The 16,645-nt window shown below is 38.2% G+C and overlaps 1 protein-coding gene across 1 annotated transcript in view; it reads right to left on the reverse strand.

The window, feature by feature from the left end:
- Positions 1-11,176, reverse strand: part of LOC109212233 (NHL repeat-containing protein 2) — a 29,169-nt gene extending 17,993 nt beyond the window's left edge. Inside the window, exons 1-14 of the mRNA XM_019375860.1 lie at positions 10,724-11,176; positions 9,811-9,911; positions 9,628-9,684; positions 9,446-9,540; positions 8,600-8,699; positions 8,043-8,101; positions 7,557-7,684; positions 7,121-7,241; positions 6,584-6,671; positions 6,406-6,484; positions 6,102-6,162; positions 5,835-5,910; positions 5,019-5,129; positions 4,412-4,507 (exon numbers count right to left, since the gene is read on the reverse strand). Of these exons, the coding sequence (XP_019231405.1) occupies positions 4,412-4,507; positions 5,019-5,129; positions 5,835-5,910; positions 6,102-6,162; positions 6,406-6,484; positions 6,584-6,671; positions 7,121-7,241; positions 7,557-7,684; positions 8,043-8,101; positions 8,600-8,699; positions 9,446-9,540; positions 9,628-9,684; positions 9,811-9,911; positions 10,724-11,078 (1,527 nt within the window). The 5' untranslated portion in view covers positions 11,079-11,176. The remainder of the gene's footprint in view (positions 1-4,411; positions 4,508-5,018; positions 5,130-5,834; positions 5,911-6,101; positions 6,163-6,405; positions 6,485-6,583; positions 6,672-7,120; positions 7,242-7,556; positions 7,685-8,042; positions 8,102-8,599; positions 8,700-9,445; positions 9,541-9,627; positions 9,685-9,810; positions 9,912-10,723) is intronic.
- Between the last annotated feature and the right edge of the window lie 5,469 nt (positions 11,177-16,645).

Consider the following 16,645-nt stretch of genomic DNA (forward strand, 5'->3'; position numbering starts at 1 on the left):
CAGAACTACACTATAGGTGGCAGCCCTGATTTTATTCTCATTCAGAAGTTGAGAAACTTGAAAAAAGACATCTCCAACTGGAATAAAGAAGTTTATGGCAAGCTGGAAGTAAGAAGAAGCAAGGCTCTTGAGGAACTTGCAGTTTTAGAACAGGCTACAGAAGGCAGAATTCCAATGCAGGCTGAAAAGCAGAAGATTTTGAGTTTGCAAGTGGAGCTGGAGGAACTGGCCAAAGCTGAAGAAACATCATGGAGACAAAAGTCAAGATGCCAGTGGTTGAAAGAGGGGGACAGGAACACCAAATAATTCCATTCCATAGCCAACTCACACAGAAGAGTCAACAATATTGACAAGCTCAAAGTGAATGATGAAATAACAGAAGACAAAACACAGATTAAAGAGGAGATCTTGAACTTCTACAGAATCTGTATACAGAAAACGAAGTGTGAAGACCTACTGCCAATTTTGATGAAGTAGCTAGACTAGCAGAAGAGGACAGGGAGTTGTTAGAGAAAGCTTTTGACGAAGAAGAAGTGCATGAAACCATTAATTCATGTTCCTCAGATAAGGCTCCAGGACCAGATGGTTTCACTATGGCTTTCTTTCAAAGAACATGGGAGTTTATCAAGCCAGAAGTGATGGGGGCACTCAATCACTTTCATCAGCAATGCTATATGGTGAGATCATGTAATGCCTCCTTTATTGCCTTGATACCAAAAAAAAAAGGGGCTATTGAACTTAGAGACTTCAGACCAATAAGTCTGATTGGTAGTGTCTATAAGATTGTGGCCAAGCTACTAGCAGAAAGATTGAAGAATGTTATTGGCAAACTAGTCTCCAGCCACCAAAATGCTTTCATTAAGCACAGGCAGATAACTGATGCTTCACTTATAGCCAATGAGGCTCTAGATTGGAGGCTTAAATCGGGGGAGCCTGGCATTATATGCAAACTCGATATTGAAAAAGCTTTTGACAAGCTGAATTGGTCCTATCTACTTTCTATTCTAAGGAAGATGGGTTTTGGTGACAAATGGATAAGGTGGATCAGATTCTGCATCACAACAGTCAAATATTCAGTGTTGGTCAACAGAGAACCTGTGGGTTTCTTCTCACCTCAGAAAGGGATCAGGCAGGGAGACCCTCTCTCCCCATTTCTATTTATACTTGCCATGGAAGGTTTAAGCAAAATGCTTGAGAAGGCCAGAGAACTACAATGGATTCAGGGCTTCAGAGTAGGGGCAGACATTGGGAGTTCAGTCTCTGTTTCTCATCTGTTGTATGCAGATGATACTCTAATCTTTTGTGAGGCTGATAAGTCACAACTTATGTACCTAAATCTGGCTTTCCTCCTATTCGAAGCTCTTTCTGAGCTACATGTCAATGCGCTGAAAAGTATCATTTATCCTGTCAACCATGTATCTAACATTGAGGAATTAGCAGGTATTATGGGTTGCAGTATTGGGTCCTTGCCTACCACATACTTGACCTTCCACTGGGTGCCAAATTCAAAAGTTGTGAGATATGGAGTAGGATTATTGAAAAGTTTGAAAAGAGGTTAGCATCATGGCAATTGCAATACCTCTCAATGGGAGGAAGACTAACTCTTATCAATAGTGTGCTTGACAGCATTCCAACTTATTACATGTCACTGTTTCCTATCCCTAAAAAGGTGTTAAAGCAATTAGATAAAATCAGGAGGGACTTTCTATGGGAAGGGAACAACAGCACTCACAGGTTTCATCTCATTAAGTNAAAGCATAAGATATTCTATATGCAATATATTGGATATGCTTTGGATATGGCAGTGACATATGTATTGGATATATCCAGCAACAAATTGTGCCTGTCATTTGTCTCAGTGTCAATGCTACATATATAACGGGCTCCACCATGACATACCAAATATCTTATGAAGTAATTTAATCCCACTAAAAGTTAAGCAGTTTCCACAAAACAACTGATCTTTGGAACATGTTTTTTTGTATTTTTGGCCTCAAATGGGTTATGCCACAAAACATAAAACAGGCACACCTGAGCTGGAGTCGATGGAGAATTGATAAGACCATCAAGAAGATCTGGTTGATGATCCCTGCAGTTATTTTTTGGTGTTTGTGGAATGAGAAGAATAGTAGATGCTTTGATGGGATCTCAACTCCAAATCACTCTCTCAAAGCTAGATGCCTACTCAATCTTTTTTGTTGGATTAAGTTAGCTACTGTAACTAGTTCTGCTCATCTTTTGGACTTTGTTAGCTCCCTTGTCTTAGATTGACATACTGTAAAGGGACTAGTTTTTCTTTCATTTTTGCACCTCAACTTTTGTAACTATGCATCTTCTTGATGCTTTTGTTAATATAACATCTTACTTCATCAAAAAAAAAGTTAAGCAGTTGCAGAGAGGACCTCAATGATGCAATTTCCAATTACAATGTAAAACCCTTTACCCATGCTCCTAGTAAGAAATGGAANCAAAGCATGGGAAAAAAGACAATTGGAGCACCAAAATCTCTAATGCACCTTATGGAGTGGGCCCTTGGAAGTACATCAGGAAACTTGGGAATGAATTTTTCCAGGAATCCTACTTCAAAGCAGGCAATGGAGCACGTATCAGATTCTGGAAAGACAAATGGCTCAACAACATTACACTCATGGATGAATACCCTAGCCTGTTCCAGATTGCATTGGATAAAGACTCCTCCATAGCTCAGAACAGAAGTGGTAATAATTGGGATATTCATCTCAGAAGAGCAGTGCAAGATTGGGAAGTGGACAACTTGATAGAATTACTTGCCAGAGTGGAAAGGTTCAACATGAATGCAAGTACACCAGACACCATTTGTTGGGGGAGTAAGGGCACTTTCTCAGTGTGAGAATGTTACAGGCAGCTATGTTCTCAAAACCAAGTGATCGATGCATGGCCATGGAAATTAATATGGAAAACTAAGCTGCCTATTAAAGTAATTTGCTTTGACGATTGTTCTCCATGAAGCTTGCTTGACACAAGACAATCTCAACAGGAGAGGCCTTCAGTTGGTCAATAGATGTTATATGTGCAAGGAGAACAGTTAGCCATCTGTTTTTGCATTGCCCAGTGGCCACTGACCTTTGGACCATGTTTTTTTGTATTTTTGGCCTCAAATGGGTTATGCCACAAAACATAAAACAGGCACACCTGAGCTGGAGTCGATGGAGAGTTGATAAGACCATCAAGAAGATCTGGTTGATGATCCCTGCAGTTATTTTTTGGTGTTTGTGGAATGAGAGGAATAGTAGATGCTTTGATGGGATCTCAACTCCAAATCACTCTCTCAAAGCTAGATGCCTACTCAATCTTTTTTGTTGGATTAAGTTAGCTACTATAACTAGTTCTACTCATCTTTTGGACTTTGTTAGCTCCCTTGTCTTAGATTGACATACTGTAAAGGGACTAGTTTTTCTTTCATTTTTGCACCTCAACTTTTGTAAACTATGCTATCTTCTNGCACCTCAACTTTTGTAACTATGCATCTTCTTGATGCTTTTGTTAATATAACATCTTACTTCAAAAAAAAAAAAAAAAAAAAGCTTCAATTGGAAAAATGAGTTATATAAATTGTTAGACAATCCTTAATCATTAACAATGAATTAGCATGTACTCCCTGCTGTAGAATTTATGGAGTCCCCAAGGCTCAGAAGGTTCCTTTGGATTAGAAAATGGAGGAAAGGGTGGGAGAGGTTGCCAAGACAATGTACAATAATTGGAAAGGCAATCTTAACATACCCAAGCATGGTGTAGATAGCAGCGCTGATTCTATCTTAATCTACCAAAAAGGAGTAATATATAACGTAATATAGGGGAAGTGGTTTCTTGGCAGAGAAGAGGTTCTAAAAGGCTCTTGACTAATAAATGTGTCAATATCATTTAGAAGAATCAATATACCTAATTTAGACGTGATTGCCATTACTTAAATGTTACAGAAGGCAAACCAAAATTCTACCACTGATTCATTTGGTTGAATTAGCTTGCATCTTAGAGTACTTTGTAATCATATCCTAGCCAAAGTTTGTGCAAGTTGGTTATTAGGATCTCATGGTCAACAATCATATTACAGTTCATCTGGTGTCCTTTATGTTCTAGTTAGAAGAAACAAATTCTTGGGCCCACTGGAGAAGGTACCAAAAGTACTAACTGAAAACCCAGGTTTTCCAATAATAAGCAGAATGAGGATGCTTTAAATTTTGTGCACATTAATATTGTTTCAAATGTTCATGTCATTTCTTCCATCTCAAAAAAAATTAATTTCCATCTAAAAAAAATGTTCATGTCATTTCTTGGGCATCTAATAGATTCAAGACCCAAGCAGGTTGTTCTTATTGGAAAGAATCATCACACATAAAATCAGTAATACTCCAGCTCATGAATAACTACTTACTGGATGAGTAATTCCATAGCGCAATACAGCACTGCGGATGGCTTCAAGGTCCTTCTCGTTATCAAACTTTGCCGAATGCACCCCCACAACCACAAACTGCAAAACTAATGTTTGATGAATCAGCTACTGCGATTTAGAAGTGTGTATGCAAACCTTCAGAGGCATCTGTGGATAAGAAGTACTAAATTGATAACCAATATTAGATTCTTCTCCTCTTTTTTGGATAAGCAATATTGGCTTCCTCTTTAAAAAAAATTCTTTTATGAAAGGGGCATGAGAAGAACAATTATCTTATGTTCATTTCACGCATATGAGACTAGCAATTATTTGAGGTCGTGCTATCTTTATTAGTTTCAGGTTCTTTATTTCTTTGTGTTTTACGCATGCCCTGTATTGGTTTGACCGTCAGTATTAACTCAGAAAGCTAATAAATTAGCCCAATTAAAAGCTAAAAGCTACTAAAGCTCCTTCTTCTTTGACAGCACTAGCAATCTGCAAAACTCATTTCATGCCTATTCTCAGACGATCAACTTGTAGTAGACAGAATAACATTTCAATAAAGCTGAAACTGAAACCCTAAAGGTGAAAGGGTGAAAGACAATCTTACAGGCATATCTTTATATTTTCTTTCCAGAAACTCCAGATCTGGCAGTACATGCATACAGTTAATGCAGCAGTAAGTCCAGAAGTCCAAAAGAACCACTTTTCCTTTCAAATCCTGCGCAAACATAGAAATGTTTCAGGGAACAGGTGCATAGTAATAGCATGGATATATCATCCAGAATTCCTCCTTTTTCCATTTCCTGGTGAATATATGCAACTTAGAAACATACCTCCAAGAAACAATAAGATTTAAAGTACTATTCAGCAGAATAGATATTTTCAAATTCATAATGGTATAATAGGTATTCATGGTTGTCTCACATCTGCCTAAGCCTTAAGGGGCGAGGTCAGAGTTATCCGGTACATGTGTTGGTGGGAGGTAGTAGGTACCCGGTGGAATAGTCGAGGCGCGCACGAGCTGGCCCGAACACCACCGTTAGAAAAAAGGTATTCATGGTTGTCACCAAAAGCTTTTTGTAACCAATGCCCTAGTCAGAACATCCTTTACATTATCTCAAAAGGATAATATGGTAATCCATTAAAATAATACAACATATTGTGAAGCAACACTATTATATTTGGGAGGAATTTCTCTACAAGTTTCAAGAATTTTATGTACACATGTAGTCAATAGAAAACGTCATTGAGACAATTTCAAAACTGATAGCAGTAGATACCAAAAAGTTTCCAGAAGAATTTTTGCATCAGGACTGGAGAATGACAAAAGAACATGAATATGCACAAAAGAAAAATAAGTCATAAGAAAAAGAAATAAATTTGCCAGAAGAAGCAGAATTTAAAGATGGAATTATGTATTTACCCTGCGTAGCTGAAGGGAGGCTGTATTCAGCCAATCAAGTTTCGATGGAAACTCAGGCACAATAGCCGTAGATTTCCTAACAAAATGCAGAATATTAAACATGATAAAATAAGTCAAGAATCCACGATCAATTAAAGAGAAGTATATCAAGATGTAAGGATTCACAAGATGCCAGAATACATGCAACATAAATGATAGTAATTTCATAATGTAGGAAATCTGTAAAACTAAAATTACGCTTCAAAATACATAAAACCCTATGTTTACCTGGCGTCCACATCAGAAATATAGTCTACAAATTGTTGAATCCTCTGCGAACGGGATGCATCTGCAGTGGCAACAGACAATAAAAAATAATCTCCTTCCATTATCTATTGCAAGAAAGAAAAGGAAAAAAAGAAAGGAAAAAGAAGTAGCCCATGCTTCATCTACAAAATGGATAGAAGCCATATTGGAAATGCACAAAAATAAGAGAAAAGATGGTGCTATTGAGAGAAGTTTTCTACAGCAAGAAGAATGGAAGAATGAAAATAAAGAGAAGATAACAAATATTGCATCGTAAGAGGAAGACCTTCTTTCTGTTCAAAAGGAGGACTGCCTGTGCCAAATAACAAGTTCCAGATAGCTTTTGGAGATGCATACTGCATTGCCTGCATGGGAACAGTAAAGCTTGCAAAGATGAACAAAGTAAATTATAAGGAAGCCTTCACTTTCTTTCTCCTACACCCTGCTTTCTTTAAGTTTTATACCTTCCAGTTTGTAATGGTGAAGAGCAGACAGGATGCAGCAATTCCTAAACTTCCATATCTAACAACATCGCGTCTCGTAACCTGCACCCTGTCGACAAATTATTTCTGCAACCTCACGACAACATTATACCAAATGCCCTAAATGGCCATCTCGTAAAGCATCATGAAATGGACCCTTTTTGGGGACAAAAGTATCCCACTTTGCAAACGAGAGAATTTCATTTGTATGAGCATTATTCATGTCACTCTCTAAGCATATTTGATCCTACATGCAGCAAAATAAAGCATGTAACTCAGTGATTATACATCAGGTTAGAATAGGTTGATAAGGATATTGCCAGTATGCATTGTTCTTAGCAATTCGACTTACTCCAGGTAAAGTTTAAGAAAAGAATCTTAGAAGGGGAAAAAAGGGAAAGAGAAAAAAAAATATGAAGCTACAAATGAATACAGCAATTCGAGGTATTAGATATGAAAAGTGGCCATGATGACAAAGATGATCTCATTTTGATGATCAAGATATTGAATCACTCTTACCCTCCAACTGAAGATACAGCACCACTGGTTGGATAATTATCTGCAATACTCTCTGTCCTATTGGATTCAGGGGAAGAGACAGCTAGATCAATAATGGATTGGGATTCCTGCACCATCACATCTGCAATGTTTGTCATCATAAGATACATTATATAGTAAGCATAGAAAGGAAGCCACTATTAACCACAAAGGATATGCTAGAGAAACATCAGAACCAGCAGCTTTCCATCAACTAAGTAAAAGACAATAGTTAGCAGCTAAAGCATACAGCTTAAGGGAGCAGAGAACAGGAAATCCTTCAAATAATAATTGAGTCAATACAAGAAATAGCTTATTCGCAAGTTTTTTTCATAGTGACACACAAGAGCTTCAGTATTCTACATTTGTCAATGTTACATGAAAAGGGCAGTTCTTAACATGTTGGCGAACTACATACTATGGCTACCAGAGCCACCACCATTGAGGATATCTTCAATTGATATATTGCTTATCTCCTTTCTGATGAGTGTTGGCTCCGCTGCTTTAAGAGTATCTTCTGACAGAGTTGTCGTCACAGCGATACATCTGTAAGTAGGTCAACAAACTTAAGAATGTAGAAGAAATGGAATCAAAATGGTCACCAAAACGAGAACCAAAGTGGGAAAATTAGAATGATGTTGATACAACTCATTGATTCAGTTGAAGAGGAAAGTTCAGGTACGGTCGGTGTTACCTTTTTAGAGAGAAGGGTAACTATATTAAGAAAATTCAACACCAAGACAGCACTTAATATTTACAAGTTGAGTAAAAAAAAAAAAAAAGCCCCCTTTCTATTCTTCTAGGGATTCTAAGAGGAGTAGGGTCAGGGTTACCAACAAGTTTGAACGAGTGTATGTAGTCCAATTATATAAATAAAAGGAAAAGGCACTCGATTGCAAATTACCTCATTTTCGCAGCTTTGGCAGCTTGTACTCCAGCTAATGCATCTTCAATCACAATACACTGTCAACATAGAGGATTATGATAATGTCTACCAAGATTGACAAAAAGAATGCTTATCTGCTTAACACATCAAGACTCATTAGCCTCGGATGATAAACCTTCAGCAATTCATAATGCACCATCATTATTTTATAAAGAAAATGATGTATCCAAAATTAGAAAAACTGTTCTCACTGACAGAACGTTTGACAATTAAGCATCTCTTTCTGTCCAGAAATTTTAATTTTCAACATACAAAATAAGAACATACTTATCAAGTTTCTCATTATCTTTTTTGCTTGTATTGTGTTTTCCAGCAAGCTTCATCTGATTACAGGCATAGGTGGATAACAATGTAGGGAAGTCTAGCTTAAACAAAATGTGAATGCAGAAATTGGTAATATCTCAAGCGACTAGAAGTTTTTCATCAGGTTATCATCACATACTACCCAGAGCTAAGTGTCTACAAAAAATTGTGATGGGTGGCAGCGAAACAGCATTGCACATTCTGGAAACTACCTCACTAGTGGGAACATCAAGAATCCGTGATGCAGCCAAGAAAATATCAGGAGCAGGCTTCAAATTTTCAAAAGCATCAGCAGATACAATTGCATCAAACCTGTCAATGAAAGAAACAGGAAATGAGGTCACATATAAATTAAAAGATAATTAAAGATAAAGGCGAGGAAACTTTCAATTATTTCACTGCAAACCCGCCATTCTCATCACAAGTGTACGCTTTCACTTTTAAACCGCAATAAAGTTCTATGTTCTTCCAAACTGTGTTACCAACCAACTCATAGATCATGTGTTTGCATACATACAAATGCATGTACACTACTATGTGCCCAGACATACAGCTCTTTTGATACTTTTGTCTTAGAGCTAGGACCATCTACCAGGTATCTATCTGATAAGATTAACAACCAGATATAAACTCCTAAATACAGACAACCAAGAAATTACTACTAACAGACAAGTCGAACTTATGAAGCAATTTTAAAGTTAAGAGTAATCATGATATAGAACAATAAAATAGTCACAGAAATCGCTACATCCGCAGATCCAAGCATATTTACCTTTTTTGGAGTCTGAGCTCCTGATTCCACTACTAAAGGATTCATTGTCTCAACAAACAGTTTATGTCCAGCAATTCCACAACAGCAGTTATACTCACAAAGCCAAGCATTTCAGGAATAGATATCAGGTAGCATGCAGCAATAAAATATATCTATACTGATAATTTCAACTATAATGAAGTTTTCACCATGTGTTCATTCAGTACAATTCAGTGTCTCTTGTATGCTGGTTATAGAAAGAATGAGAGGCTACTATTCACAGCTAAAGCGCATTACGTTAACTCACATCGTTATTGGTAAACCTGCCGCAGCCAAGTTTGCATCAACTTTAATCCTATCAGCACTAGATGCAACAGCAACTTTGAGACCATTGCTTTTACACTGTTGTACCATATCACCAAATTAATGAAAAGCAGTAAAGAAGAAAGAGAAAGAACATAGAGCCAAGTTGCAACACAGGTCACATACCTGAGAGACAAGTTCATAAGCACCAGGGAAACCTATGCCAGAATTCGGTTTTGCATACTACAAATGATTGTCAGTTTTGGTGTCAGTTACTATGTCTAAAAGGAAAGTGCTTTAAGAGTAGATATTCTTAACCTTATCAAAAAAAAAGTAGATATTTTTTAATAATATGAGAATTTCAATCACCTTTGATAGATATATCTCAAAAAACCTCTTCTTTGCAGCATTGGGATCAAATCCTTCAACACCCTTAGCAGAAGCAACACCACCTAAGAAGTATGCTTCACCTGATTTATTTCGAGGACAACGGAAAGTGAAAAAGAGAAGAGGTTATTGACAAAAGATGGCAAAGGAAAAAAGGTGTCATACACTCAAAATTTGCTTTCCTAAAGGATAGTAACATTACATCAATTTTTTTATGTGTCCGTTACTTGGGGGTCGAAAAATGAGTACTGGAAAAAAAAAAGTTTAGCCGGTGTATTTGGATCCGATGGCAATTAACTTGATAATGATTCACAACAAGAAGAAGTTCTGACAGAGAAAAGGAATGACTATGTAACGCAAGTGTTAGAGATGAAGCTTCACAAAAAACAGATATTCAAATGAGATAGATGAGGGTGCTCTTATTTCTTACATAACAAAGTTCCCCGAAGAGGACCTAATCATTACGTCACCAAAGTCATTGGCATGGCTTTAAAGAAAATGACGAATTGCTGAGATAAGGATATAATGAGGCAATCTGACTGTAGCACTGAACAATTGCTTTCTGCACAGAGATTTACCAACTTAAAAGTGAGGGACTAATGCTTTGTGCTTTAACCTAACTTAAGACATGATATCCAAAGCAGATAAGGGAAGTCACACAAAATATGTCTCTCTTTTTTTTTTAGAAAATTGTCTTGTTCCCAGACATATCAATCAAGAAACTACTTCTCTATCACAAACTTGTTGGGGTCGGCTAATTGTTTCCAGACATATGAAAAAAAAATGATTCAACAATGAACTCCACCAGTACCCTGAATTAGTACACCGTAGAACGCAAATAAATGAAAAGAATGTAATAATTAATAAAGAGAGTGTCCAAGAAAAGGAATTTTACCCATGCCCATGAACGGCACAAAGTCATCAACAGTAACTTGAACACCCATTTCAGCAAAAACATCCACAGCCGCTCTTCTTGAAGGTTCTTCACTATTGCAAAGCACTCCATCCATATCAAACAACACCGCCGACACTTTTCCCCACTGACTACCCTTTTCTGATACGATCTTCTCATCCAATTTCTGGCAAGCATTCACCTTTAAACTCATCTTTCTAGATTCCAACTCCAAGATTCTGAAGGATTTTGGACGAAATTGAAAGGAAAATTTGGATCTTGAGTTGAAAAGTGTAGTGAGTCTGGGTTTTCCACGAGTGCAAGTGGACACTGGAGATGGTGTAAGCCTTAACGCCATTTTCTGGCCTTTGGTAAGAGCCTTTGGTGATGTTTCAACTGAAACCTTAAATAAAACTCGTATTTGGTTCTTTGGTTGTTTATTGGGTGGCGGGGAAAGGGACTCAGTTGTGTTCCGTGTGTTTGGCCCATTATACCCTTTTATCCGACTCGGATATGAGGGTAGTTTTTAACGGATAATCCGAATTGAGGTGGGATTTTGTCTATTCATCACATATTTATGTGATGGTCCATCTCCTTATCAATTTTCAATCTCCTTTCTGTTTTGGCTTAATATATATTTTGCACCTCCAACTTATAACAAAATACCTTTGACACACCTCTATTTCACGAAAAAAAAATTATACATCAAATCTTTCCCTTGCCCCGCAAGCAAAGTCAAGCCGAACTAGCAAGATTAGGAGACGCCCGATAGAAAGAGCTTAGTAGTGATTCAACGATTGAAGTGGTTTTGACAAGATTTTAGTATTTTCAGGATAGATCTTGTTCAATGGATTCAACTGAATTTAGTATTATCGATAATAAATTTACAATTTTATAAGTAGAGCCAATTCAATAATAAAAATATAGAAGTTAAATCCATCAAATTAAACTCGCATATGTCCTCGCCACCTCGACTGATAAAATTAATTAGATTATGCCCCGATAATAAATTATGTCATTGCCTCTACTTTCGTTTTTAAACAAGTGCTAACATTTTCTACTAACCGCTAATATGGAAATATAATCAATGGAAAATAAGAAAAATACCTTACCTGACACTATCTCCTTTGGTTAACAGCTTGTTTGGATGGTTGTTACGTATCGTTTCATAATGTATCGTATCGTATTGTATTGTATTGTACTGTATCGTTCGATGAATACAATGTTGTCACACCTCCTGTTTACCTACACCCCCGGAAGAGTGTAAAGGAGTTTTTTCACTTGAAGTGACAATCGAAACGGGATTTATTTAAAAGATTCAGAGTCGCCACTTGGGAGATTAATGGTGTCCCAAGCCACCGGTCGAATCCCGATCCGAGAAAATTATGACTCTGTTATTAGTCCGCGAACCAGAAATCCGAGTAAGGAATTCTGTTAACCCGAGAGAAGGTATTAGGCATTCCCGGGTTCCGTGGTTCTAGCACGGTCGCTCAACTGTTGTATTTGATTTTATCTGATTTCACAACGTGTTCTAGCTTATGCGCTTTTAATAGTAAACCGCTTTTAATTTAGTTTTAATAAGAATTGCAACGTCGTGAAAATGTATCTCGAACCACGTCACACCAGTGCACCCGTGGCTTTTGACGCATTTCGACTTCGTTGAGATTCAGATTTGGGTCACATAAATGCGCACCCGTGTTTAGGAAGGTAATATTATTAAAATACGCGCCTAAAGCAACTACGCGTTTATTATCTTTGGGGAAAACCGTGAAATTCGCTAAACGGTTCACCCGAATTCTAAGTATTTTATAACATTTATTGAGGGCTCCGTAGTTTATTCATCTGATTTAACGAGGCTCGTCTCATTTTTTATTTAGGGCTAATCCTAAATTAACTATGATTTTATTGAATTTGTCTCAAAAGAAAACAACTGGTTAATTCACATTTATAAATCTGGGCCTCAAATTCGAATTCAATTTCAAACAAAAGGGAAAGACCCTTTAGCTCGAACTTATTACCTAATTCAAAGCCCAATTTTATATTTGTGAATCAACTTCCATATTCCTGATATAATTTTTACAGGTTTTAGGCCTGGGCCCAAGAGCAACAATAGAAGCCCTGCGCCGGGCCAGCTCTCAAGGTAACCCAGCAGTATTTGTATGCTTCATGGGCCAAACTTTTAAGGCCCAGTATTTCAATCCAGCAGCATTTGTATGCTGCGTGGGCCTGACCGTTTCTGCTGGGTCAGCGTTTGAGCCCAGTATTTCAATCCAGCCACTGTGAACCCAAAGCCCCATTGATTATCAAAGAAATGAAGAGGGAGGGCTTGATGATCAATTTTACTCAAAAATGTGATACCTATTGATAAAGATTAACTTATAAACCCTCTTACTCCTATTAACACTTAAATCCAGCAATGAACCTTGCAAAAATGTAACGTCTAACACTTAAGAGTACTTTAAAACCAACACACGTTGTTTTATAGCAGCTCTAACAGGCTAGTATATTCCAATACTGTTAGCTGCTTCCGACTCCTATTTTTAAAGTAATATGGCAACATGGAAAGCAGCACCAATTTACATCGAACCCAACACTACTAGATATGAATTTCAGGCTATTCACGATTGAACTCAAACTCGAAGCCCAGGAGTGTTTTGAAAATCAAACGGGGTAGACCAAATAACCCCAGTAATACCGAAATACTTTAAACACCCAATTAGCTATCTCAAATCCACTTGAATTGACCCATAACAGTCTCAACGAACCAGAAATTATCCAAAGTCAAACAATCCAACTTGAAAATTCCTCTAGAATCAAATTAATGGACCTCTCAAACTTGAAACTAGAAGAATAGATCTCAACAATCAGAACTCAAACTAGCTCGAATTATCTGGTGGAATAGTAATGTATTTTTGGATTTTTTATCGATTATCTACTGTTTTTGGATTTTTGCAAGCTTAAATTTTAAAAATCAGGCCTGAAATTCAAGAGGGAGCTTTTTGGGGAACTTTTGGAGGCTCCAAACTTGTGAATCAAGGCAAATGAATGCCTATTTATAGGTGAACTTAGGTCCAATTTCAGATTTTCCCTTTACCCCATTGGTCCCTATTTTAATTCTATTTTTATCCTTTATTTTCTGACTTGTCACACAAGTAACTACCCTAAGTTTACTGAAATATGCACTATAGTCCATCCTAGAAGGTTCTATACCTATTAAGATTCCTATTCTACCTTTAGTTTACTTCAATAATTACCAAACTTGATGAAACTACCCTTTTCCATGCCTAAACTACCCTTTGAATCCCCTGAAATTACTGACCAAGCAGACCCAAACCTCCAACCCTGATAATTGGTCAATAATTGACCATGGTTAGCAAAAATCTAGATTATTCACATTGACTCCACTCATTACCTAGGCTGGTCAGTGAACTAAGGATTAATCGATAAATGAACTAGGTTAAAATCAAATTGAAAGTAACATCTATTGATCAAATAATTGAAATCAAGCATATGAATCAAAATTGAGTCAAGATTAATCCTAAAAACAAATAGAAGGCTAAACAAGGATGAAGCCTAACTAAACTAATTAGTAACGACTAGCCCGATACTAGTAGAGACAAACATCGATTCACACAAGATCACAAGAACAGAATCAATCAAAAGCATGAGCAGAGAATCAACCATAAACGGAAAAAATTGAATAAAGAAGAAAGAACTTACTGACTCGGACTTTACTAAACACAATACATCAACTGAGCCAAGTCGAACCTTCAAAACCCCAGAAGAGGTTCAAACCTCTCCAACCCTAGATTTGAAATTGTATCAGTGCCTGTTGGATTTGGGGACAACGGTTTAGGGATTTGGGTAGAGGAGGGTGAGGGGAGTGTATGGTATTAATCTGGGACTGTTTGGAGAAATTAGGGTTTCGGGGCGGAACTTTGAATCGGAATTCGAGGAATTCGAGTGATATTTGAGGGAAAGTAGACATGGATGTGGAAAGGAGAGGAGGAGAGGAGTATGAGGTGTGATTTTGGACCGGTTTGGGGTGACCGCCGCCGGACACGGCGGAGACGGTGACTGTAATTTTGAAGATTCGAGAAGTTGGGAAGGGCATTGAGGAAGGCTGATCCCAGATTGGGAATGAGGAGATGGAGGAGGTGCTGTGGTGTGTTTTTGGAGGCTTTTGGTGACCGGCCGCCGCCGCAGGCGATTTTCGGCGAGCGGCAGGCGGTGGAGGGCGGTGGTGGATGGTGGGTATAAAGGCGGCTGGTCTTTTAGACGAATAGGGGGGGGGGTCTGAGAGGGGGGCAATGAGTTCGGACAGTTATATACATATAACTCCTCAGTTCGTGGCCGTTGGATTGAGATACATCGACGGACCAGATTAAAGAGAAAGGGAACGACGTCGTTTTGGGTGGGGTGTGGGACTGGACCGGGTTGGGACGTGGGTTGGGCTGGCCTGGGGCGTGTTTGGGTTGGGCAGAACTTAATTAAATGGCCCAGAACCGTTTTTGGGTAGGGTGCTGGGAAAAGAACCATTTTTTGCTATTTTCTTTAATTTTGTAAAGTAACTTTACTACTAAATAATCCTAAAAATGTGAAATTAAATCCTAAATGCAAATGCCAAGTATTTTTTGTGTTTTTACTAATTAAAATGCACAGATAAAATGCAGTCAATTAACCTAAAATGTCACCAAAAATCCACAAAATTGTAACATAATGAAAGAAATCATTTTGTTTGAATTTCTAGGAGTAATTCATGTAGGGCAAAAATCACGTGCTCACAGCTGCCCCTCTTTGCTCGGGAACACGACGAGTTTCCGTGCGAAGATAAGTGAGCGGAAACGAGCAATTTTTGCCCATTCGAATACTCCGTGTGAAGCATTTTGAAAACCGTCTGACCGAACCCTGCTTCAAAGGTTGCCTACATAGCCTTGGCTGTAAAGGAATCAGGTCAGTGTAGTTCTGGAGGGTTTGGTAGCTGGGACTACCAGGAGCTGTGTTTTCATTGCTGTTGCTGCTGCTACTGCTCGCTGACCTCCTTATTACACCGATTAAAAATAAAAAGAAGCTGGCCTAAGCTATGATCTACGAATTACAAAAGGGTCCTATCTATGTCTTCTAACTTGTTCTTGTGTTGCCTTGAACTTGTATCTTGTAATCTTCCGGTGGTATTCCTGCTGTTGTCTTGCATTGTGATTGGCAATATTGCTGCCATTCCTCCGAATGATGCTTGATTACTTGAAACATGTGTCCATTTTCCAGGTGGGCTCCTGACTGCAGCTAGATGCATCTGAAAATGAATTCCCTTGTTCTCCAGGCGGGCTCCTGACTGCTAAAACTTGAAATAAATGCCTCTGTTCTCCAGGCGGGCTCCTGATTGCCAAAAACTTGAAAATAAATGCCTCAATTCTCCAGGCGGGCTCCTGAGTGCTTGAATTTGAAATGTTTCCCTTGTTCTCCAGGTGGGCGCCTGATTGCTGAACTTGAAATGTATTCCCTTGTTCTCCAGGTGGGCGCCTGATTGCTGAAATTTGAAATGTATTCCCTTGTTCTCCAGGTGGGCGCCTGATTGCTGAACTTGAAATGTATTCCCTTGTTCTCCAGGTGGGCGCCTGATTTCAACAGAAATAGACGAAACAAAGAAACATTTTCTGCCCCAGTTTGGTGGCTGGGCGTATCATGTTACCAAATATTGCTCAAATTTGAAAGCTAAAACCTGAAGTATACTTCCCTTGTTCTCCAGGTGGGTGCCTGACTGCTAAATTTGAAAATGAATGCCTCTGTTCTCCAGGCGGGCTCCTGATTACTAATAACTTGAAAATAAGTGCCTCTGTTCTCCAGGCGGGCTCCTGATTTCAAAGATAGACAAACAACAAAAGAAAAGAATTTTCTGCCCCAGTTTGGTGGTCCGGGCGACTATTA

This window comes from Nicotiana attenuata, unplaced genomic scaffold (genome assembly GCF_001879085.1).
Source record: "Nicotiana attenuata strain UT unplaced genomic scaffold, NIATTr2, whole genome shotgun sequence".
Taxonomy (NCBI): Eukaryota; Viridiplantae; Streptophyta; class Magnoliopsida; order Solanales; family Solanaceae; genus Nicotiana; species Nicotiana attenuata.